The 27496-nt window shown below is 31.4% G+C and overlaps 2 protein-coding genes across 2 annotated transcripts; both read left to right on the top strand.

Moving 5' to 3' along the window:
- Positions 1-26126, top strand: LOC143075510 (uncharacterized). The gene is made up of 3 exons (XM_076250945.1): positions 1-109; positions 22926-23360; positions 24298-26126. Exons 2-3 carry the CDS (start codon positions 22947-22949, stop codon positions 25549-25551), a joined length of 1668 nt encoding a protein of 555 aa, XP_076107060.1. The 5' UTR covers positions 1-109; positions 22926-22946; the 3' UTR covers positions 25552-26126.
- On the top strand, positions 12795-15106 carry LOC143074422 (zinc finger MYM-type protein 2-like). Its single transcript, XM_076249886.1, has 2 exons — positions 12795-13622; positions 14647-15106. The coding sequence occupies exons 1-2, from the start codon at positions 13027-13029 to the stop codon at positions 15098-15100; spliced, it is 1050 nt and encodes a 349-aa protein (XP_076106001.1). The 5' UTR covers positions 12795-13026; the 3' UTR covers positions 15101-15106.
- Positions 26127-27496: the final 1370 nt, after the last annotated feature.

The raw sequence follows: 27496 nt of genomic DNA, 5'->3' as shown, positions 1-27496 counted from the left end.
TAAACATCTAATTTAAAAAATCCATTCAATATTCACCCGTTACACTCACCAGATAACGACTTCTTCGAACAAACCCACAAATTTATCAAGGAAGTGTATATGTTTTAAGGTAGGCATTTTAGTATATAAAACAGAGAGAGAGAGAGAGAGAGAGAGAGAGAGAGAGAGAGAGAGAGAGAGAGAGAGATTATTTATGTTAAGGCTCACTGATTTATTTATTTTCCAAAGTTTAATATATGTAATAATCAAAATTCTTTAGCATTGTGTCGTTACATTTAAAAAAGGATTAATGAAATCAGTAGTTGTAAAACAGACGGGATCCGTCATATGATATGATGTTTAAAACAGTTATATAAAACATGCACATCAGATCTACGGCAGTGTAAACACTTTTGGTTTACTCTCTGCCGGATGAAATCTGTTCCAGTTTCACATGATTTTTGTACTGAAATCGGCAGATATATGTTTATTTACTTTCACAAATTGGTAATGCCCTATTGAACTATTGTTCTCGAGAGTATCATCTGTCAGATAGCTAGTCCTTTAGCATTAGCAGAAAACAAATTTGATGGATGTTCTAGTTTATAACTTTTGTCATAAAGCTGTGGTTACAATCTTTTATGCTATTAATTATCAGGAGTGTCTGTCGGTTTATCTAATGGTTCGAATGCTTCTCAATGTCTATGTATTTGGTTTTCTAACGTTCAGGCATAGAGCATGTCGACAGAAAGTTTTTAAAGTGTACTAAAGAATTATAGAATAGTACGATTACTTAAATTCACATTGAATCAAATAAGAATATGTTGTCCAAGAGGTAAGCTGGTTGTCTTTGTTGTTTTGTAATTGGACATACTCATGAACCATCATTGTAATCAATTCTAACTTAAACAATGTCACAAGATACATTTTTGGAGAAAGAGGATTTCACTAATAAAATAATTGTAATACTGACATTATCTAGCCGTACGAATGAAGACAATAGGTTTCCCAAAAGGCCATAATACAATTACAAAATTGAGAACATAAGGAAAAATTGAATGGCATTATGTTTCCACCGAACATCTAAATACTACCACTATTAAACAGCAACATTAAAGGTTAGTGGTTTTTCCGTGCATATCATTGGTAATTATGCAATAAAAGAATTAGTTTACCTACGATTAGCATATGGTCATCAAAATATATCCTTATTTGCCAGTAAAAGGATAAAGACACATTTCAAAGTTTGGGAGAATAGACGACTTTAAAACATGTAAATGGAAAAAAAAAGAACAGAAAACTGCTTGCACAATATACCAAAACACGTATAAGAGTGAAAAAACACGCAAATGCTACGATTTCAATGCGAACATCACGTTTTTTCTAATATATACCCCACCTGGTACGTTCATCTATACAGTCCTAGAGGGAAATATAAAAATTGTATAAGATCAACTTGGTTAGAGTTAAGACACTTGTATAGCTCAATCAAATTGCTAACCATTTTCTAACACGCATATGAAAATGCTTAAAAGTTTCATTGAATATTTGTTAGTCTATTGATTTTTTTATACTTCTATATGAATTTTACAGATGCTAACTATTCAACTGTATTGTAAAGAAGGCATAAACTAAACATTTTGCATTTCACTTTTGGATCTACTTAATTTAAATTTATTTACCTATAAGTCTTAATGTTGTTGTTTGGAATATTAAACACATTTATCGGTAGCTGAACAATGTTATCGCACATATATTAACTGTAAACTATAAATGTATGCATTGAAACGCTACAAATATATACGAACATCAAACATATTTTGCTGATACATAAAGATTAATAAATAAAATGATATACAGAAATGATAACCAATAAAAAAAAGAAAGAAAACAAAATTATAATTACATCTGAATGCTGAATTTCCTATCATCGTTTTAAAAAAGTATGCATATCAAATATTATCGGTGATATCTGGATGCGAGCTAACGAAAGGAACGTTAGGCAGTTCACTGGTTGTAAGGGTTGTGTTACTTATACATGCAACACGTACTAGTAAATCAGTATACATTAATAAGTATTAACCTACTATTTATCATAAACTAGAAAAGAGAATGGGAGTTTGGCATCATGTTATAAATAATAATCTTTGACAACGATAGAATGATCATATAGATAAACTCATCATAGATACCAGGACTAAATTTTGTATACGCCAGACGCGCGTTTCGTCTACAAAAGACTCATCAGTGACGCTCGAATCCAAAAAAGTTAAAAAGGCCAAATAAAGTACGAAGTTGAAGAGCATTGAGGACCAAAATTCCTAAAACTTTTGCCAAATTCAGCTAAGGTAATCTATGCCTGAGGTAGACAAGCCTTAGTATTTCACAAAATTCAAAATTTTGTAAACAGTTAATTTATAAATATGACCATATCAATGATAAATCATGTCAGCACAAAAAGTACTGACTACTGGGCTTGTGATACCCTCGGGGAAATAAATCTCCACCAGCAGTGGCATCGACCCAGTGATTGTAAATAAACTCATTATAGATACCAGGACTAAATTTTGTATACGCCAGACGCGCGTTTCGTCTACAAAAGACTCGTCAGTGACGCTCGAATCCATAGAGCGATTTCCAGTTGTTATTCTGTTTTGTTGATAACATTTAGTTTCAGATATCATCAATCTAGGTTGATTTAATAAGAAAAATGCTAATCTTTTGAGGTATCTTCTCAGTTTTAATGGACTTCACTTTTTTGAATTTCTTATAGAGCTCGGTATTTTTAATTTACGTGTACTTGTTTCGATCAGATTGCTAGCTCCTAACATGTTTTAATGCATTCACAAAATCTTGGCTTTAAGATTTTGCCTTGAGAGTACCCGATGAAAGTAATTTCAGAAGAACGGTTCGGACTCACCAGTCTTTTAAGTCGTAGTTTAAGCATTTTCAATCACATTTGTGATGTTTGTGTTAGTTGGTTGTTAGTTTCATTGGTTCAGTGTTATGCTCCTTCTTAAGAAACAAGCTAAAAATCCGAAATTGAAACGATCACCTATACAATTACACAAGTACATGTAAATAAACAAAGTATCTCTATTTTGTATTTTGGTCATTAGCCAGTTATTTACAATTGATATAATGTGTCAAAATATTTCAAGTATTTATATGAAATATAAACATGCTCAACATTGTAGTATTTAAATCGAATTCAAATTTATATTCATGACGATATATTTTTAAGGTATTATTTATTTACTGACTGTGACCTCGATTCAAAAGTTTTATTTTAATTTTCATTTAAAAAGAAATTGGAACATAATGCAGACATTTCGTTTACTACAGAATCTATTCACATGAACACTTAAACCGAGGATCAAATTAACGATAGTTAATAAAATAATGAACGAATACCTTCCCATGTTTAACCTATCTTTCATTGGGTTGTTAATTTGAGATACTGCTGTGCCAAATAAAAAGTATTTAAATATTTACAATACTTTAAAATCTAAATATCCCTTTAGACGATTGTATACCTTAGTTATACAACTTTCTAAAGGAACTTTCATTTAATAATCTAGTTCTTGACTTATAATGACGACATGCATGTTGTCATCATAATACGATTAACGATTTGATTAAGTTCAAAATTATCAATGTGACTTCTTGAATATCATGAATATTGAATTCATTCTAACTAACATAATTTGAACCTTAAGGATGTTCGCTACTCTGTTAAAAAATAACAAGCTTTTTAAAAGACTGTTATGAATTGATAGTATATAAATAATGAAACTAAAAAAGTAGAAAAAAATGGAGGGTCCGTGTGCTCGTTTTAGAGATATAAGCCATTGAAAATTTGGCGGGAAATTATTCTCTCTAGATTTTCCATATATTTAACATTGGCACCTTATTTGTTTCTAACACTATGAAAAAATAACAAGAATTTTATAAAATTTTGAAATATGGCTTTTTAAACTTTATGTAATAAAATTATAAAAAGAAAAGTAGGGGTTAGTGGGCAATTTTTTTTAATAACAATACATGGATAAAACCAGAGGATTCCGAAAATCTGGCTAAAAGTAAAAAAATGGAGGAGCAAACATCCTTAAAAGTTGAGACACACTATAATACACTATTTCATATATGATGCAGAATTACATTTAGTGCGTAAAATAGATTTAAAGTAAAAAGCAATTATAAACAGAATTGGAACAGAGTATTATAACATTAAAGCATTATCGGGCATATTTATTTGTACATCATTTACAGTGTGAATTATTTCTTCTTTTTTTTAAAATAAGATATCAGACTTTTCAGCTACGAATTATGTTATCATATGTAAATAAAAGCACGTCTGTTTATTTATTATCAAAAAAATAAAATAACTTTTAAATACTTTTTGTGCTTATCAAATAAGTGTTGCTTATAAAAATAAAATTTTTGAAATCACAGGGGCTTCATCTTCTAAAATACGTTTTTCTATTAATGATTTGCATTGTATATTCTTATGTGTACCCTTTTTTATTTTGTTTGTTGAGATTTATAGCTTGTTAAAGTCGCTACATGTTTATGAGCCTGACTTTAGTCAGCAAGCCAGTGTAGAAATTAAATTAAAGAGAAAAGTATATTTATTCCGAATTAAATCGAATCTGTTACAAAACGAAACGCAAACATAAACATACGATGACAGTTAATTGCACTTAATGCGAATTCATCAAAAGACCAAGACGATAATCATTCTTCATAGTTACCCTCATGTCATAGTGTTAACATATAGTTACATGAGGCATTTCTTTAGACTTCTGCACAAATCTTACTAGGTACAGACCGGAAAAGATATCATAAAACGAAATTAAGTATTAATTCATCCAATTTATACATCTTTCAAAGAAAACGAAAAAATAGATAACAAGATAAATTTCTATTATATACAGTTATAACCAAGATGATTATGATAAACTAGACTTAGTATATATGTTGAATGGTTCTCATGATGTTGTTAGATAATTTGCTTTGCAATTGATAATTACCGAAACATCAATTCAATTTAGATATTTATTGATATAAACTGCTTAGTTTCGTGCAAATAGTTAAAATGTTAATGAAACAAGTTCCATTATTGTATACACGAGTAAATGTTTTAGTCTTAAACGGTCATGTTGATCTTGACATCATCTTTAAAGTTTGAACAATTAAGCTATTAATCCATGTGCAGCCCTTCAATCAAATGCCAGGCTTGTCCACTTCACTAAAGTCCGTACTGTTAAGACCTACAGTGTTACAAAAATAAATTCAAAAGCCTTTCAAGACGTCATATTTATTTAGACCATTTAGGCCATGCGTTTGAAATAAAATCAGTATTGTTCAGTAGCTTGCTAGACAATTCAGTATGATGTTGATCCATAAATAACATCTACTGATAGATTGAACCGATCTTTGTTACCTGAAAGCGAAATGAGTGAACAGTATTGAATTTCGATGCTTCAACTTTTCGTACAAGGGTAACGTTCAGAAATAAACTGTTTGAATCATTGTTCAGTCTTCTATGTTGACATGAATGATCATTGATATGGTCAAAATCATAAATTAACTGTTTACAAAAAATTACAAATTTGGAATACTAATGCTTTTCTACGTAAGGAATAGATTACCTTAGCTGTATTTTGCAAAACTTATAGGACGTTTTGGTCCTCAATGCTTATCAAATTCGTACTTTATTTGACACTTTTAACTCTTATTTTCATTCGAGCGTCACTGGTGAGTCTTTTATAGACAAAACGTGCGTCTGACGCAAATACAAAATTTTAGTCCTATTATCTATGATGAGTTTATTTAAGAGCGTTTCAGATTAAAATTTGTTTCCTATTAATGTCACACATTAACTCATGTAAATGAAAGAATATCCGTAAGTAATCTCAAATATTTAATGGAAGGCATGTAGCTTTGTGAAAAAAATCTGAAGTCCTGTACACAAATGATAGATGAACGTGTGAAGACCTGGAGCTGTTCAAGTTCTTGTCTTTCGGTCTTTCGTGTCAAATTTGCAATCATGCTACAACTTCTTAGTTTGTACCTTTCAAAAAATTCTATCATGTTATCTTTTCAAGATCACGAAATACCACGAAAATACCCCAATGCATATAGTTTGTTGAAAGAAAAAAAAAGTGGTAGCACTGGAATTGCACAAATGAAACCCACGAAATTATCCACGCTTAGTGACCGTTATTTTTGCTTCATTAAACATTAAAACTACGTGAAGTTTGTATTATGTAAATGAATACTTGTACTTCTATCTTTATTTGCTGAAATTAACATGAAAATGAAATTTGTGATTTATTGTCCTGTTGATATTCTATTTTTATGTTATCGAACCATGTCTACTTTTTATATAGTTTTTTTAATGCAAAATATTCTTTAAATTTTAAAATGTCAAGGGTTACATGTATAGTATGTAAAATGTTATTTAAATCTTTCTTTGGTATTTACTTCCATTATTGTATAAGACGGAAATGTATTTTAAAAGTCATAATGACCCCATTAAATTTTTAATAAAATATTTGGTTGGTGGATTTATTGAATAATATCCGATTTGTACAATGTAACTGTTTAAATAAGAAAACTTAAAATTTTACTGAAGTACATTTTAATGAAAAATCATTCATTCTGCAAAACATGGTAAACGGGTGTATAAATTTTAAATTTGCATCGGTGATGTTGATCTGAATTGTATTATTTATTTTTAAACCGAAGCCTATTCAATCATGTACTCCTAAACAGTCATGTAGTTATGGTCAGTGTGCAAACAATACCTGCACATAATGTATATCAAATAGATATTACTGCATGGAACCGAGTATATTTAAAACAAAATTATCTTGCGTGTAAGGGGCCCTTTTAAAAACATATATCGATGTTTTGTTGTAAATTGTATTATTTTCATTTCAATCTGTATCAACCATACTAGATGCTTGTGTTAGTATGAAAATAAATGCCAAATTTGAATGTCAAACAAATAAGAAGATTAGGTAGGATTGCCAATGAGACGATTCTCCACAAGAGACAAAATGACACAGTGATTATTAACTATAGGTAATCGTATGGACTACAACAATGAGTAAAACCAATACCTCATAGTCATCTATAAAAGGTCCCGAAATGATATATAAAACAATTAAAAACGTGAAAACCAACGTCCTGATTTATCTACAAATTAATGAACGAAAAACAAACATGCTATAGAGCAACAAACAACAACTACTTCATTACAGTCTCCTGGCTGAGGACAGACACATACATAATGTATGGCTTTCTTTAAAAAAAAACCTACCTAAATATCCTTTCAGGTTGTAAATATTATCAAGAACAGAATTGAATTATAGGTCTTACATATATATAGACGGTACTTAATATTACCAGATGTTTACCTTGTATAACCCTATACTATGGTACTTATCGCTAGTTTGATATATAAGTATAACCCTGTAATCTTTAATATATGATGTAGTGTTAATATATAGCCCTTTAGTCTCCTATATAACTTAACAAACAACTTTTGATGCAAGAAACTGCGCAACGACGAATTATTCGAAACTAAACAATATGCTTATCGTGTTGTTGTATCCTCAGTTTTTGTGAAGTGTTTTCTGGACTTAAGGTTGTCTTTTCATCTTATATCGTTTGATCACGATATTAATTGTCCCCTTTTATCATCACACTGTTTAAAATCAGAATCTGATCTATTGTTGTTATTGTACTTGTTACATTCGGAAAGTTGTATACTGCAGCTAAGTGTGTTTATTTTCTGAATATAGTAACTCAGCTACATTTTGTGGCAGTACAATGTCAATTTCGTCGTGGAACACTTTTTATATAATTAGGAGTTCATAAAGGGATGATTGAAAATGAGTTTGAAAGGAGTAGGGGCTTTAATGGCCTAAAATGGCCCCAGATTTACAAGATAATAAAAGTTCTAACAGAGCAGATTTTTCTCCATAAATTATTAGAATATGAGTAAATGATTTAAAAAAAATGTTTTTATTTACCTAAAAAAGGTTCAATGACGTCACAATGGAAGGTGCAAATGACGTCATTATTGGGAAAATAAGCAAAAATACCGAAAATTTGATGGTTTTTCTTAATTTTGACCACCGCACCATGCTTGCACCAATTAGAAATTTTAACATTTTGACAAGTTCATACATATCAAACTTCGGATAAAAAATCTTTTTGGTGCAAGGTTGGTGCGATAGTTTATTTTATATTTTTCATAGCCAAGCGGAGCAATAAAAAGCTGAAATTTGCCGTCCAAATTGGACCTTTTCATCTAAAAAGTTTAGTTTATACATTCTTATGCCTATAGAAACTTATTTTTTTTTGTGTTACAATTTAATTTGCTATCAATGTTTTTATTTAAGTTACCTTATAAAAACAGTAGTAGGTCAATGTCATAAAAATATAACTTTTTTATATTAAGCTTCATACAAATGTTTTATACCTTTCGGACATTGACCTGATATTGTACATGTATTGCTGTTAGGTGATACTTTTTAAGACTGTCATTTCTTCGAAAACGTTTTCCGTTCGGCTAATGTCTATGAGGAAATTTCTATATAACATTTCATCATTTTACATTAACATAAAATAAAGCAGCAATTAGCTCAATTGTGAAATTTGAAATAATAGTAATTAACCCTTCAGAAAAAAACTTTGGGACGGAAGCTTTGTTTTGCCCTAAAATGTGACCGGACAGACAGACAGACGGACAGAACGATGACAAAAAAAAAACTAACAGGCAAACAACATTCCCTAAGCACAAACAAACCTAATCTGGAGCAACACGAATCCAACCAACAAGCCGAAAGTGACCCATGTTCTCTGTAAGGGTATTCTTGTTTTTCTTGGGATTATTGCATATAGTTTTTCCCTTTACTATCGAACAATGTATGAACTATAAAAATTATAAAAATATGGAAACGTAAATTTGGAGTATACATCAATAAGCCTAACATATAAAGCTTAGACATGTTACAATAGACTATTTCAGTAAGAACTTTGAACTCTATTCAGCATACTATAATACCTCTAAATTAAGTTATACATTCAAAGAATGACTATACTATTTTTTCGTCTATGAAGAAAACACATAAAAAATGTGGTGCACACTGAATAAACATCGTAGCAGATTGTTTAAAAGTGTGCACCATATTTTTAAGGTTATTTCAAATACACACAAAAAATATTTGGTCTGTTTTGTACGGTTCTTAAACAAGTCGTTTTTCAAATAGTTACAGACTTTCGTTCTGAGAGATTTTTCAACCTGAAATAAGTTAACAGATGTATTAATATTCAATTGCATAAGTTCGATTTACATCCGGCGTAGCTCAAGTGTTATTCGAAATTAGTTGTCTCTGCCTATGGGTTTGGTTATATTGTACATGTTGTATGTTGTTTGTTTTTAAATTGCATTATCAGTTATTTTCTTCTTTATTATAAGTAAACAATAGATAAGAAGAATTACTGCCAATAAAATTAGATATAGTAAACCTATTAATCGATTGTGCTTTAGTATTTTATAGATTAATTGTATGTATCTTGTATAGTATAGACGTTTAATCCTTTGGTAGCTATTCTAACGACAATTTCAAAAATTGAGCTTATCGATAGTTTTAAATAAATGAATAACATAGCTATCTTTGATGTATGTTTTGGTGTTAAGGTGAAACAAAACTGTCTCCTTTTTAACAACATATACAGACTAAGACATTAGTGTGTTTCGAAAATTGTGTTTTTAAAGAATACAAAGTAAAGAAATATAAGAATGTTGCTGCCTTACGGGTTTTAGTGTAACTCATTTATTTAATTAGATTAACAAAAAGACATATTCTAATTATAGTTCGCTTTTTTTTGTTTGCTTGTCAACTACAATACCCTTCCCTTTTCACGATTGTGACCTACCGAATTAGACTTTCTACCGGATTTGTAATAACATAAGCAACACGACGGGTGCCACATGTGGAGCAGGATATGCTTACCCTTCCGGAGCAACTGAGATCGCCTCCAGTTTTTGTTAGGGTTCGTGTTGCTTAGTCTTTAGTTTTCTATGTTTTGTCTTCTGTACTATTATTTGTCTGTTTGTCTTTTTTATTTTTAGTCCGTTGTCAGTTTATTTTAAATCTATGAATTTGACTATCCCTCTGGTATCTTTCGTCCCTCTTTTAAATATGATACTTAAGTTTCTTGTTTCTAATTTCAATTTCTTTATTAACTTTGAGTCTTGCGGCTCGTCAGAGTAAATTAATCTTATTTATCATCAGTCTAAATGTAAATCACAAACTGTTTATGTTGAGTAAATTATACAAAATTTTATCAACTTTAAATCTAAAAATCGTATAGAATTTACGTAAGGGATATAAGCCGATAACAGTCCATTCTGTAAAATATTGGACAGGTCTGAGGCCGCAGGCCGAAGACCTGTCCAATATTTTACAGAATGGACTGTTAGAGGCTTATATCTTACTTAAAACATTGTTTTACTTGTTATAGACCATAAAAAAGCATACAAAAATAGTGTTTTTGCAAATTTTTTCACATCAAGTGTTTAAATAGTTTTGCAAAAACTTTATTAGTACTATCCTATATCTTGGCCCCTTTAAACACTAGCTCAAACTCAAACAATAGAGAGAAAAAAGAATGTACAGTTGAAGGTAAACTACATGTAAAGGTACATGCAAAAACAGTGCATGCGTATCACGAATTTTACGTGATCTAGACCTACATATAAACTCCCCGTGAGTACTTTCAATGCATTTAATGTTTGGAAATGGATATAGACGACGATGAAAGTATTTTTCTAACGCAGAATACTTTCCAACAAGAAGAAAGCGACGTTGACGATAGTGATGATATTGTTTGCAACTTTGTGTTAAAATCGGATCTTTATTCTGATATATCCAGTGCGGACAACGACGAAGAATTAGTAATGGCAGGTAATAATGGCAAGTTTTTAATTTATCTTAACATGGATGGAATGCATTAATTTAAAAAAATGGGGTCCCACACCAGAGTAAAAAAGGGGGGTATTCCAACAACATTTCCCCATTCAAATGTATTGATCGGCCAATAAAAAGGGGGTTCCGGACCCCCCCCCCCCCACCACCTGGATACACCAATGCTCAAATTGTAATCCTATTATTAACTGATTCCTCAGTTCCTTTTAAAACGCAGTGGCGGATTCATGTATTTTTGTAAGGGTTTCCGCTGACTGACATAAGAAGAGGTCGATATATTGATTGAAATTTTCCTCGACTAATTAGAGGATGGCCCAAGGCCCCCCTTGGTCCGCCTTTGAATAACATTATACGTTTAAAGACGGCCGGGTTCAAGTTGAAGAAAAAGGTTCAATTATATCAAATGCACCGCGTTCAATTTTATTTACAATGCAACACCATATATACATGTAGAATATAATAAAAAGCACAAGTAAAAGAGATAATATGCATGCAAGCAATTTGAATTATTTAGATGTTCTTATCTTCTAAGTTTCTGCATATTATATCATACCAATCAACTTAAAATTTATGAGTCCTTCTGAAAGTCTTTGCTGTACGAATTTTGTACTGTGCAAACATATTACATCAGAAATTCTGAATAATAGAGACATGTCATAGTGTACATATACTGAAATAAATTTTCTTTTATTTCAAACTTGTCATAGAAAAATCGATTGTTGTTGTTGCAAAAGATCTGACCCAAAAGAAAAGGCAAAAAAGAAAAAAATACAACAACAAACAAACGAACAAACCTAAAAAAACTCGCACACATTCACTTTTCGATTTTTATACAAGGTTTAAGTGGCTCTTTTTATCCGATTATGTATGTGTTACTCTTTTCAGTGTTTACCGAAATATTTCGTCCCTCGATCCCACTTGGCAAATGACAAAAAACAAAACATTTTTGTTTACATATAAAAAAGAAGATATTGTATCCTTATTGTGTTTTCGTAATATACATTGTATACACTCAATATGACCTTTTAGGTGAAGACTGTTTGAAACTGTTGTTACATTTCAACGAAACATTTATTGATCATAGTATGGCGTTTTTAAATAAAATGCATTCATTAAGACCCCCCTTTTTTAATCAATTAAATGCAGAAACGGTTTTAATTTTTGACTTAATTATATAACACAATTGCAAACTGCTTAAAATTTGATTTTACAAACATAATATGATTAAATTTGTCAAAATAAAATGACTATACTTTAAGATATATCCGTTTTTAAACAGTCACTTGGAACAACGTGCGAATCAATAACTTTTTGATCTCTTTAAACTGCTGTAAAGGTGTTTCTTTTTTCTGATTTATTTTTAAGTTTGTCATATTCCAATACAGGCAATACTATCCGATATTTTGATAAAAACAAACTTGAAAACAAACGCCCAAATCTGTAAATTAAGAAAAAAATTATGTCCTTGATTGATTAAGCAAGTGTTCGATTTGCATTTTGTACACAGTAGGAGGTGCACATCAAATGAGCAAATTTCTCTTAATTTTAACCAAAATATTTTACTGAAGTTCTTCTAATTTCTGTCCCTATCCAAGATACCCTCATTTTTCAGTGGCAGTCCAAATTTCTCCGACCGTCATCCCAGATGGCCTCTATCGTATCAACCTACCAATTGTATTTATTGTGAACTTGTTCTCGTCCTGAATATGCATAAAATATTTGCCACTGGATGTTAAGCAACAAACAATCAATCAATCGAATTGTGTCATTGTCTATAAAGCGTTCATTGTTTTAATTTTTTTTTATTGTAGCTGAAAATGATGGTCAACAGAAAGAGATCAACAACAACAAAAGCGGAAGATTTGTATATCCGAAGACCGATGACGACATAAAACAGCTTGTGCAAAAAGAAATCCCCAAAAGCACGAAAAACAAAACTGATTGGGCTGTGAAACTGTTCGAAAATTGGCTAGAGCATAGAAATGAAATAGCGAAAACTGATAATGAGATTTCTAAAATTGAAGGTGGATTAGTTACCATGACAAATGATCAACTCAACACAGTTCTTGGGTATTTTATTACTGAAGTGCGCAATAAGAAAGGACTTGAATACTATCCAAATACACTGTATGAACTAATAATTTGCATCCAGCGTTTTTTAAGACAAAATGACCGGTCCATAAGTATTTTAGATGACAGAGATTTTAGTGCCTTGCGCAGTGTTCTTGATTCTAAAATGAAAGAACTAAGTAGAAACGGAATTGGTCTTAAAACAAAGAAGGCGGATGTGATAAGCGCTGACCAGGAAACATACATGTGGAGTAACAATATTTTAGGAACTGATACGCCAAAAAAACTCTGTGACACCTTATTGTACTGTATAGGGTTAAACTTTGCCTTGCGTGCCGGACAAGAACACAGAAATCTACGTGTTGGTACTAATTCTCAAATATCTTTGAAAATATCTCCTGCTGATGGAAGAAAGTATTTAGAATATACAGAGGATGTTTCAAAAACGAATTGCGGGGGCTTAGAGCATAGAAAAATCCAATCAAAAGTAGTGAGGGCATACCAGAATACTGACTGTCCTGAAAGATGCATTATAAATATGTACCAAAAGTACATGTCACTGAGGTAAATATTGATTACTTTATATAAGAATAATATTGGTACAAATTATTAACTATCTCGGCAACCATTAAGGATGTACTTAGATGATAAGGTTTAGAAATTTTGTCAATTGATTGGACTCTTTTTTCTCCCTATAATACAGGGTAAAATATTTTGCTTTATAAAATTAATTCTTCTTTTATATAAGACTCCAATAGCTCATAAAAGGTCCTTATCAAACATGTAAGCAGACTGAATATTTCTTTTCTTTCGATTAGAAACATTAAAAAAATCCAATGCAAAAAAAAAGAAGTCCAAGACAGCCTTTTACCGCCGTTTTTTTCAAACTTCAGTTTTACGATCTTTAACCTATCAATACTTGTAACTCATTTCTTTGCTCAAACAGTGCTCTTCTGACTTGTAGTATCGATTCTATATTTTAGATTTTTTCATCCGAGTACATCCTTAAGCTCATACTTTTGCTTTTCTTTGTTAATGATTTGTCCCCATTTTAGTTTACATGTAAACAGTATCAAAATAATATAAAATATGTAGATGTGATACGATTGACGATGAGACGATTATCCAACAAAGTTTAAATAAAGTTGATACTCGCAATTATGAACAACCGTTCAGCCTTTAACAATGAGAAAAAAAAACATTTTTTTTCTTTATTTTTTTTTTAAAACGCATATCATTGTGACAATACAAATTTTGAAATAGATTTGATGCAATAAACATTTGTTAACAGTTTTGTGCAATACATGTAAACTATTCTTGCGCTGTAAATAATATTTGACGACACAATTCATCTTTTTTTCACTTTGATTGTTCAACAATTGTCAAATGGTTAGATTGCAGAGCATCAATACCCGGATGACGTTTTACACAGATTTTTGGAGCATATGCATGCCTTAAATAAAAAAAAAGATACCCCTCCCCAACTCCTCTCTTTAGGTTGATTGGTCGTTTCATTATTTAACTTTACACTTTTTTCAAAATGAGGTGCTATATAGAGTTTAATTTTGATATTTGCATTTCATTTCAGACCAAATGAGGGAAAATGTCAGGCGTTTTACTTGAGATCAAAGAAATATCCAACAAGTGATGAATGGTACGACGATTGTCCAATCGGGGTCCACCAGCTGCAAAAAACGGTGTCGGATTTGTGTAAAGGTGCTCAATTTTCTGGTAACTTCACAAATCATTCTCTACGTGCGACGGCAGCGACAAGGCTATACGCAGCAGGTGTAGATGAGCAGCTAATTTCAGAAAAAACTGGTCATCGTTCATCGGCAGTGCGTGGGTATAAAAGGACATGTGAAGATCAGCTTATAATGGTCGACAGCGTTGTTAACGCAAAAGTTCACAAGACGCAAGACTCCACACTTACAAAGAGCATTGTCGACAAAGTCGACGTCAAGGGAGACGACCCGAAAAATGAGAATGGCCGTGAAATAAGCATTGACGCTGGAAGTGTTAAAATAAATTTGAAGTTCTAAAAAACTGTCCACAAAATCACTGATTAGGAAGGTTACCTTAATAAAAATGTGTTTGTCAAATTGCCGTCATGTTTTCTTTCGCTGTAAATTTATTCTGACAGGAGACAGATGTTTAATGTTTAGTGAGTGGACAATCATCTACCTGTAAGAAACTATTATGTTACCTTAAACTGTCCAATATTTTTAAGAAAAGAGAGATCTATTCTTAAAAATATGGGACAGTTTAAGGTAACATATTGGTTTCTTACAGGTAAATGATGGTCCAATCACTGAAATAAAGAACAGGTAGAACAATAGAATGACGTCACAACAATGTTTTAATAATGAACGGTGAAAGTGAAAATCGTCAATATCAAATTTGACCTCCATTTTGTCATCAGTATCAACATATCAAAATTTGAAAAGCTTAGATTGAATGGTTCATGAGTAAATGCAATAAAGTGAATGGAAACGCCATTTTACGATCTTTCAAGAACTCCTGAACGGTAAAAGTCAAAATCGTCATTATTGAACTTGACCTCTATTTTGTCATCAGTAACAACATATAAAAATTTCAAAAGCTTTGGTTGAATGGTTCATGAGAAAATACACGGACACGACTTGAAACACCATTTTTCAATCTTTCAAGAACCATAACTCCTGAATGGTTAAAGTCAAAATCGTCATTATTGAACTTGACCTCCATTTTGTCATCAGTAACACCATATTAAAATTTGGGAAGCTTTGGTAGAACAGTTCATGTGTAAATACACGGACACGATTGGAAACTCCATTTTTCAATCTTTCAAGAACCATAACTCCTGAACGGTAAAAGTTAAAATCGTCATTATTGAACTTGACCTCTATTTTGTCATCAGTAACAACATATAAAAATTTCAAAAGCTTTGGTTGAATGGTTCATGAGAAAATACACGGACACGACTTGAAACACCATTTTTCAATCTTTCAAGAACCATAACTCCTGAATGGTTAAAGTCAAAATCGTCATTATTGAACTTGACCTCCATTTTGTCATCAGTAACACCATATTAAAATTTGGGAAGCTTTGGTAGTACAGTTCATGTGTAAATACACGGACACGATTGGAAACTCCATTTTTCAATCTTTCAAGAACCATAACTCCTGAACGGTAAAAGTCAAAATCGCCATTATTGAACTTGACCTTCATTTAGGTGTCAGTAACAACATATTAAAATTTTAAAAGCTTTGGTTGAACGGTTCATGAGTTAATGCACGGACAACATTTGATTGCCGCCCGCCCGGCCGCCCGCCGTACATCCCCAAATCAATAACCGACATTTTTGTCACAAAAATCCGGTTAAAAACCAAAAAAAATCACACTTTTTTGGTACTTTGTTTAGTCCTCCTTGGAAGGGAAGAAGCTTTTTAAGTGGAGAACAGACGTTCTTTCAATGTCAGTCATAAAATATGTTATCCTTCAATTTGATAGAAAACAAACGGGGGTATCACTCAATGACACAAAATCAGTCCATGCACAACGAGAGAAAAAACACACGTAAAGCAAAGAAAATGTGCTTTTATTGTTATGCTTCATCTCGTAGTCACAGTGGGATCTTAATCACAGAGCCAAAAAAGTCCTCACCTCACTGCAAGTTTAAAACGGCCACTAGTACAGACTTGAGCGAAGTTCTTTACAAAAATAATTTGGATAGACTTAGTTAGACGAAATACTAGATAAAAATTTGAATCGCAGAATTTAAAAAAAAAATCACAAAAAACAAAAAAACACAACAATATTGCATTGGATTGAAATTTAAAAAAAAACAGAAGGTTACAGGCTTCGGATCGAAAAGGTAATACATAAGACTAGACTGCTAATAAAGTCATCAATGCTAGCGCTTTGCTCTCACCCATTCAAAAAAAGTAAGAAGAAAGAAAATATATTATCAAAGGTTTACCCAAGCAATCGTGTTGCCTGAAAGAGTATTACAAACTGTATGATCCCATTCTATAAAAAAAAAGAATATGAATAAAACTCTTAGACAGTATAATTTTATGACAATCTTCTTAAAGTTTAACTCCTAAAATATTAGCAAATAATAACTGAACTTACCAAGAAGAAGTATCTCAATATTATACTTCAACAAAACACCAGGGGAGAGCGAGGAGTATTGTATAATTAGTTACGTAAATATTGCATAACATCGATAACAACATGAGATATTAAAAAAACGTGTATTTAACTTGTTATTGAAAAAGTTAGTTTTAGTATTGTGCTAATTGACAATTTTCAAGTGGAGTTCATGGACTGATTTGCTGACAAATCAATAGAGATCAATTCTAATAATTGTTTATAATGCGTAATGGAAAAATCAGAAAAAAAAATAATGCAAATTTTGAGGATTTTATGGCAACATATTCTATATATGTGGGGGTCTGGATGGGTTAACACAAATAGGAGTAATAAAATTAAAAAAAAGAAAGAAAAGGAAGTGATTCTGAGCGGCATAAATAAAAACAATACAGATAATTTAGCCAAACATATAAAAAATAAAGGAAGAATGAACCAAAACTCAAAATTAAAACCCGCTCTACACAATGAAGTATATGTATCAGATCTCCGCACTAAAGCCTTTTTGTGCTGCTGCGGCGTTAAGCAACAACCAGTCAATCAATCAATCATATTATAGAATTAGAACACTAAACGTATGAGGATAAATATTGCAGCTGCTTAGAAAAATTATGTTATTAAGGTGGTACCCAACACTTTCACTAAAATTAATTTGGCTCGTTTAATTTTCATAAAATTTTGTCAAAGTATTTACTTTGACACTTTAACAAAAATATAAAAATTTAAAATTTTTTGAACCAACCGTTTTGCCAGAAAAATTACACTGGTTATATAGCAATTTGACAAACACCAATTTTGATCATTGAGAAGCTTAATATTCCTTTTACAACACAACGTAATTAAAACGTTTAGCTGACTTTACAGAGTTATCTCCCTGTAGTGTTGGGTACCACCTTCAATGTTTAAAATGTAGTCTTTATAGAAGAGAAAAGGGTATGTATGCTATCTTGTGCGCTACTCGTGTTTCCTGGATAACACACGAACCCAAAGTTTGCAAAGTTTAACAAAACCTATAAAATTAACCGAAGACTTAAATTTTAAATGGGCCTTAACTGGTTATAGTTAACTTTCCTTGAGAGAGTTGTAACATTAGTTTTTTGCTCAATAATAATTTTGAAAAAAAAGTCTTTTAGATTGTTTTGTGATACTAGAATTTCTGGCTAGAAAAATATGTGAGAATGAATGTTAAACTGAAAGAAACGTGTAGAAGAAGAAAAGAAAAAAGAGGAAATTATTTAACATGAGTTATGTTTCAAGTGTTTGTTTTAAACATACATTTGGGTTGCTGGAAAAAATGGTTTTCTACAATGCCTATAGATTGTTGTTTGCAATCAGCCAAATTTTGTACTGATAACAACCTCGTTTTTCGTTGTTTCTTAAGCTCGTACAAATATTTTTTGTATTTTCCGACAATGAAGATATAATGGTATATTTCATTTGCAAGCATACGACAGCTCCTTATTCTATATGAATGTATTTCATTACAAATCATATTCAATCATTTAACGAACTATCATCAAACAAATAAATTTATATAACTCGCTTTAATGCAACCTTTTAAGATTGTACCTTTTCTAATTGACATTTTAATGACTTTAAACGAACGTTTCCCTTTGAAATGTCACTTCATATAACTTAAAACAAATTACAGACTTTAAGGATACATAAGCAATGTACATTCTTGTCTAAGAAGCAATTCAAGGATTTACGTATGTGAAAATTTAAAAATTGCGAATTCAAGGTTGCATGCAAGCACGAGAGAGCAAACAGAGGAAGACAAGTCTTAAATAAATGCGACGATACCATTACTTTTTGATCAATTACTACTTTCCAAATAAATTTGAATCAGATGCATGTTAAAAAAAATAGGTGATTAATCGATATTTTAACTAACCCCCTCTTCTATTTTCATAATATAAGGGTATGGTTGGGGTTTGCAGAGTAGAGAATAATGGAGGTGTAATTGAGAAATATAACAACAAACTAAAACCAAATCACTTAAAATTAACTCATAAGATAGATACAAAGCAGAAACACATCTAACAAAAACACTGACCAGACGTGGCAGGGTATTTATACATCCCTGGAAACATAACTGCAGCAGGACCCCTCTTATTGCGCAGTCAGTGCCACTTCCCCTATAAAAAGTTCTGGGTCCACCACTGGTTCGAATGTGCAATTCCGTTTGAAAACAGTTTTCTACGCGTGCAGTCAATTTTCCAAGCCAAATATTTGTATCTATCAAAGAATTAAGCAAAGCTTTAAAGTAATTTGTGGTTACAAAATCGGTGACTTTATGATATACTCAAGTAATTCATGCACAAGTTAATTTGAACGGCAAATTAAAATATACAGTCACGTGTTTATTCATAGTTTTTGTATTCATTATGTATTTAAACTATTTGATGACAATGTGTTCAATTATGGGGTTAAAAGTTCGCTCACAATCTAACATCTCATTGTTATTTTAAGTTTTTAAAGCTGAGATTAGGAAAAATATTTCAATATGTAGTCAGAATTGTCATAATTAGGTAATATTTATTATCACTGTTAGAGACTTAAGACTTTGAGTATGTCAATAAGCTTTTTAAAGATTTTTTGACCGTTGGGAATATCTCTGACACAGAATTAAAATAAACAATCTTAATTCAAGATCCTATGTCTACGGCATCGATTCGAAAATTTCAAAAAGGATCGGAGAAGGTTCCGAAAATATGGAATCCCGGTAATTGAAAATCATAAAAACAAAAGTATAAAAAGCTAGTTTAGGGTTCTCGTCAATGGATCCGCCTTTTTGACAAGCAAGTGCCTCATTATAAAAATGTCTGTTAATATCCTGTTATCAATTGATTTGATTTCACTCCGCCCGATCAGCATATATATACGAGCATATATATAACATATAAATTTCATTTTACGTAATGGTTCTTGTGATATTGCCAGGACACAAATAAATGTTAATAAATCCGGTTTGCTGTCATTGTGACAGCCTCTTGTTATCCGTTCTTTTTGTTGTTATGTTGATAATAATCAACTAATTTAGTTGAACTAATTTAGTTGATTATTATCAACATAACAACAAAAAGAACGGAATAAAAGACATTTAATTTAACAAGTTTATAATATGACAAACTTATGAAATTTAACAACAAGAATGATAGTTTTGCTTAACTTAATTGACTGGCTATTTTTCGGTAAAATTTCAACTTTTTCTTCTAAATCATAATAATATTGCAATTTAATCAAATAATAAGATGAATTGTTGCTTCAGAGATTAAGAGCAGACATGTCACTTCATTGAAAGTCGTATTTGAAAACCAAAATTGCCTTCATATAAACATATCCTGATATAGGAATCTGTTGCAAAAAAAATTTCAGGAACGGCTTCTTTTGAAAAAAAAAAATCTCAAAAATAACCGTCTTACGCATGTTTCAAAATGTTTCCATAATTAAAAAAAAAAAAAGTTTTAAAGCAAAAAGGAAAGGGGAAATATCACGTGTTTTAGAATATTTTTTTCTAATATCTGAGAGATAATGACATATCTATATATATATGTCTTTTTAGTTATTTTTTTATCGCTGGTTTGCTGTCTCATTGATGTCCAAATCTCCTTTTATTCTTATTTGAAGGTTCAATAAATAGGCTTATCATTCCTTTTTCAGTATAGGTATATAGGTAACGCAATTGGATGGCTGAAATAGAATCGACGTAATGAAATCTCAATTTTGCTTTGTTATTCCTCATATACTAGTAGTTAAGCTGACAAGCTGTTCATTTTCTTTATAAAGTACATCGAGTACAAAATAGTTATAAGAATCAGAAATTGATACGGTTAAAAATCCATTATTTTATCAATTATAAATGCAATATAAAGATATTATCAACTGAATATTGCTCTTATTAGTATATGTTTGCTAATGGACATATACATTGCCATTGTTGTCGCTTGTACTTCAAGATAGGTCATGTCCCTTGAGCTGTTGTGCGAAGCTGAACATCTAATGGCCTTTTAATGATGCTTGCTATGATTTCAACGATTCAAATATTTTTTGTCGTCGGACATTAGTTATGTGAAAAAACAAAACAAAACTAGAATTTAGAATTGATACTTTAAGTCAGGAGAGAAATAGTTAAGAAACAAAATAGATTAAAATAATAATGAATAATCGAGCTCCTCTTTTAAATATTTTCAAATAAAATTGATAAAAAATGGCGGGAAAAGACTGACTCGGACTTTTACCTTATATTTGCATTGGTATTATTTGGGTCTCAAATCGAACGAAAAGAAATATAGAATTTGCTTAAATTTTGGTAGATGACCTTTTACTTGTTATTGAAGTCTTCTATGAAAAGCAAAATGGGAGTTATAAGCCACAATATTTTACTCTGTATCATAGGAAAAAATCAAAGGAGTCCAAACATCAAAGACACACATGAAAAAACTAAACTAACAGCTTTTTATTTAATTGAGCTGAAATTGGTCATGTATACAAAGTTGCTTCCATACGCTGTACATTGTGGTGGCAATGGGCACACAAGGTCCAAGATAATATAAACGTTAAAGTCATTGATTTTCGAACAGAATTACACATTACAGACATTTTTGAATACAATTTATTGAAATATAAGATATAGATATGGGTTTTGCTGCAGTTTTAAACTTCTATTTCTTTTGGTCTTTGGTGGAGAGTTGTTACATTGGCAATCATACAACATCTTATAATTTTCACAAATATAAGATAAATCAAATCAGTGCACGTGATTGATTCATTTGTTTGATGTGTATGCACTTTTTATTTTGACTTAAATTTACATCCTTGTTTTTTTTTAAAATAGGTATGATCTACATTCTTTAAAAACAATTAAATAAGAAATAAGAAGCCCACCACCGGGTGCGGGATTTTCCCGTTGTATTGAAGACCCATTGATGGCCTTGGGGTGTTTCTGCTCTTTGTGGTGTTGTTGCCCCCGCTTCCATTCTGAATCTTATTTAAAGAATTTTTAACTATGTTTATTAATGCTTCCATTGAGCTGTAAAGATAAGAGATACAAAGTTGTTTTTCAATCTTTTCAAAAATTTAAGTTCATTCAATACACACAGAATGATTGAAATATTAACTTTCTGCTTAAAAGATTAAGTCTACCTGCACAAATTTTAATTACCTTTTCTTGAATGTCAATAAACTTTGAAATTCACCTGCATTTTATTAGATTATATTAAATCATATTATAATGCATCCACTCAAGGAATAAATTCGGTCTTTCAATTACAGAATCTCAATACTAAACATTAAGCATATATTCTGTATACATGTTAATTTGACTTTTTTCGTTAGTACTTAATGTAAGATAATGTAAATCATAAGTGAAATAGACAAAAAAGGAACCTTGTAAAAGTTTACAATCTTTACGTCTTTTGGTACGTCTTTTGTATAATTAAGTGACATGCAAGATTTCTCATTAAATATGTCTCTAACCTTTATGAACTAGTACACTGCCAAATGTATAAATGATATAAAGGAAATCTTTCAGAATGCCACAGTTGCCATACCAAGATATTAGGAAAAAAATGAATAAATAAGACAGAAAGGATTATCAATTCAATATAATGGGATCTTAGAGTTGTAGAGTTGTGATTGATTTTAAATGCAACCGAAAAATGCACAATATACTCTTTTCGGCTATGTTGTACTTACCATGTACGCATTTATATATTTATATTTCTATTTCAGCCTGATTGACAAATCTTGACGATGTCAACACTGAATGGGAACAGCGATATACAAAAGACAATTGAACATTTTATTGACGCAGTCAAAGGACGTGCACCTCCTGACAGATTGCGTCACTATTTAGGAGAATCTAAACCTCGACACATCGTCGATTGGACTGATGACAATGGCCTTGACCTTTTACATCATTGTATTATTCTCAACAGCTCGGAAGCAGTTGAGTTTCTTTTGTCGCATCGATATTTTAATGAATCGCATCAACCTAAATACAACCCGTATCTACACCTGGCCGCCAAACTAGGGTTAAGGACTATTCTTGGTGTAATCCTGACTCATCGTCCGAACGATAATCGACCGATGACAAATCTAATCTATCCCGATGTGATGAACAGAGATGACAAAAATCTATGTATAAAGTTAGAAAACCAATCAAAGGTAAAATACATATCATTAAGACAATACCAGGAGCACCACCGAAGTCTGCTTTGTTTTAAAAAAGAAAAAATACCGCTTGGCAATTTCAATCAATCAATCAATCAATCAATCAATCAATCAATCAATCAATCAATCAATCAATCAATCAATCAATCAATCAATCAATCAATCAATCAATCAATCAATCGTTTTAGTGAAGCCTGCATGATGCCATCAAAATGAAATTCAGTTGCACCAAAAATTCTCTCAGTTGCGCCACAAATCATATTATATATATTTATATAGGTATACATGTCAAAATTTACAAAGCAATATTTGATATTAATTTCGACAAAAAAAAACCAACTCATATACTATAAATCATTTCAACAATATCAAACTTTTCGTTTATGCTACTCTTTCAATCTTAAAATACGTAGCTCTTATACATATAGATTGAATTTTTATCATCTTTTTGTTTAAACAACTTGACCGCCTTTTCGATATAAGAAAATTTGAGGGATCTTCTTAAACTCCTAAAATTGTCTGATAGTAAGGAAGCTACTTTGGTCTTACAAATGAAGTATAGTTTTCTTAGAAATTCTACAATGGCTACATATCTATTTAAATGGCAACACCATAAGGGCTAAAAATATCAGACGATAATGCAATGTTTATAGCTGCTGTACGATGTCTACTATGAAGACCGATATATAGTATCATCGGCGTAATCGCTCATTTCGCTATGGTGTAGCAGATCTTGCTTATTTTGTCTTATTTGGGATTTGGCTATTATTTAATTTTTTTAAGTGTCGTGTGAATCTATTGTGTTTCCCCCTTGTTTTGAACATACAAATACCATGATGCAAATAAGATCCTATAGGCTATACGTTATAAATTCATTTTCACTTTTTAATATTTACAATTTATAACTTGTTTTTATTTGATATGTTTTCAGGTTACACCTTTAGATGTTGCCGCATTAAACAAGCACATGGACTGTGTTCATCAAATATTAAATATTTGCGTTCTAAAGAAAAACCCAGAACACAATAACAGCGGATATATTGCACTAGCGACAATAGATGGATCCGAAAAAGCACTACGATACTTGCTCAAACATAAATATCAAAATGATGATGTGCGAGAAGCTATTGAAATAGCAGTAAGATGTGCCAGAGCTTCCTGTCTTGATCTTCTTCTTGAAACAAAAGTAAAGACACGTGACCTGTTTGAAGGGAAAAACCCATTTCATATGCTTTATACTTTCAGTTCAGGAAAGGAATTCGGCCGTGGCGGCTATGCAAGCTTACCTGCCGTGACAACCGTCCTCGTGAAGCACAAATATGACGTCTGCGTCAAAGATCCAACAAATACGTATCCGTTGTATAGTTTATTATCTAATTCGCTGTGCATGCATGACTCTATCAATACACAATACTATATTGAATGTGTGCGCATTTTACTGGAAGCAGGCGCAAACGCAAACTTTGATGAATGTAAATATGAACAGACTATGAATTCTAAAGGAAAGAAATCTCTGATTGGAAGACGATCTTTTTTATCAGCAATGCACTGCCTGTTGGAAACAGTAGAGACGTATTCAGAGTTTTTGGAATCGGCTTCATTGGCAGTAAAATTTGTTCTAGAATGTGGTGAAGCATTGCTTTCACATGCTGCAAAAACTAACAAAAATGCACGTTCATCCAAACATAGGAATAGTGTTTTAGGACCAATTCTTCACCAGTATGCTAAAACAAGTGTCGCGATAGGAGTTGATGAAACTGTATTCCGGTTCCTACTGCGTTATGGAGCTGACGCTAATTATAAATTAAATGACAAATATGTAATTAATACATATTTAGACGGTCTTTTAGACAAACTTAGCCAGATAGCTCCATACATTAGAAAACCCGACCACGTGAATGATGTTGAAATTATGCTTAAAATGTGCAAATACATGTCGAGAAAATCTATAAAAGATGCCCTTCGACTATTCAAAAACAGACATTACAGACCAATAGAACAGACCGCAAAGTATATCACTATGGTACAGAAAGAATTAGAACGGCAAAGTAACACAATTCAACCTTTGAAACATCTAGCTGCAAAATCGGTCTGGGAAATTTGTGACAGAAATGCTAGTTCCGTCCATAAGCTGAAAGTTAGCTCGGAACTCAAGACATGTATTCTTCCTATCGTGAACTGGTAGTTTTCGATTCATCCCCGTTAAGATATATTATGAAGTCTGAATATTCTAAAAACAAAATCCTAACTTTTACATTATCCACAAAATTTAAAAAAAAAAATATTCAGGGCTATAAGTTTGTAATTTAGACACGTTTGAAAAAGTAAGGCAGTATTATATTACAGATTTTTGTAAAAAGTCGGAGGGCATAAGGGACTGAATAACATTATTGCATACGTAAAAATATCTTGAAAATTGCTCTCGTGTCAAATAAGTTGAGGAAATAAGATATGTTCATTCTTCTATGATTTTCATTTGGTATTGTTAATATGATTTTGAGAAATTTATTATTGTATAAAAAAGTCTACCTTTTTTGTTTTTGTTTCATCGTATAATATTTTTATTGTGCCAAATATACACATCCGTCCAAATTCGTTCGTATTAAAATCTATAGATCTTTTAAGGTTTCACACACGGAATCTCATATAAATTCATTGACACTTGTGAGCAAAGTAAAGTAGTATATTTTACCAGTTATTATTTTTATTATTTAATTATATTAAATCTTTCTATATAAGATTAAAAAACAATTATAACCAGATTTTTTATTTACTTCAGTGTATGTCCTTATCTATCCGTAAGTACCATATTATTATTGTCCTTATTTTCAAATATTCAAAGTAGCATTTTCATTGTCAATGATTTGTAATCTATACTGTTAATGATTGAAAAGGTTTATTTCAAAAAGTATTAAAAAGACAAAAACAGAAGTAGTGATTTTACTATTTTTGGTGAATATAATCGAATGTTGTCTCGATTTATGAACCCTGTTTGAAAATTTGAATTTGAACTCAGTTTTTCAAACAGGGTCCATAAATCGAGACAAAATCCAAATTCAGTGTTTCAAACAGGGTCCATAAATCGAGACAAAAGAAAACATTCGATTTTATTCATCAAAACAGTAATATCACAAAAATACTGAAATCCGAGGAAGTATCAAAAAGAAAGTTCCTTATCAAATAACATAATCAAAAGATCAAACACATCAAACCAATGGATAAAAACTGTCATATTCCTGACTCCGTACAGGCATTTTATTTTGTAGAAAATGGTGGATTTCAATTTTCAATCTCAACTGATTAAAGTGACCACAACCGTTTTGGATCAGTTGCTTGAATAGATCAATTAAGGGATGTACAATGTCGCATATATGATATTCATCATGCATTACGTATGCTGACTGAGTTTTTAAAAGGTATTTAAAAACATGTGCGTAGAACGCATGCCGTAACCACTAAAACAAGTGTCTAATTCGTTTTCAAAATACCATATGATTTGTAATATACGGGTGCTTGTGAATATAAAGCATCTATGGATACTTTTTTGGTAGCAGTAGCGATAGATTGAATTGCAAAACATGTAAATAAAATAGCAACTATGGAAAGAAAGCTCTAATAATGCGTTGCGTCCTTTTTGATTTTAATGCCGCTGATGCCTCAAAAGAAAAGTAGAATATTACAAAGATAAAGTCAATCTCATCAGTCGAAAACAAACTGACAATGCCATAGTAACAAACAAAAACCGACCAAGAAGCAAACAACAGTATTAACACAACAAAGAAATCTTTAGACAGCGCAACAACCAAATCAAAAACCACAGTTATCTTTGGTTCTTCGGAAGGGTACGCAGATCCTGATTCAGGGTAGGCAACGTGTTATTTTTTTCACATATCTTTACACGGGTTTGATCAGCAGCATACCTGATGAATTAAACATGAATCCGACATATACAAAACATGAAATTAACGTTAATATGTCAAAAAAGGTATGATCCAATAATTGAAAAAGACATTTAGAGTCACTAAACAGTGCCCAACGATGGAATATCTGGTTAACATATGGTTAGTTCACTGTGCCCTACATGTCTAACATTACAACCGGGGAGAAAACACTGATTTTAATACGGAGAA

Source organism: Mytilus galloprovincialis, chromosome 5, assembly GCF_965363235.1.
Source record: "Mytilus galloprovincialis chromosome 5, xbMytGall1.hap1.1, whole genome shotgun sequence".
Lineage (NCBI taxonomy): Eukaryota > Metazoa > Mollusca > Bivalvia > Mytilida > Mytilidae > Mytilus > Mytilus galloprovincialis.
This window is presented reverse-complemented; position numbering and strand designations above follow the sequence as displayed.

Coding starts and splice junctions, on each gene's coding strand:
- LOC143074422 (XM_076249886.1), top strand. CDS start 13,027: ATGACAAATGATCAACTCAACACAGTTCTTGGGTATTTTATTACTGAA. Junction 13,623..14,646: donor CAAAAGTACATGTCACTGAG/GTAAATATTGAT, acceptor ATTTCATTTCAG/ACCAAATGAGGGAAAATGTC.
- LOC143075510 (XM_076250945.1), top strand. CDS start 22,947: ATGTCAACACTGAATGGGAACAGCGATATACAAAAGACAATTGAACAT. Junction 23,361..24,297: donor AGTTAGAAAACCAATCAAAG/GTAAAATACATA, acceptor ATATGTTTTCAG/GTTACACCTTTAGATGTTGC.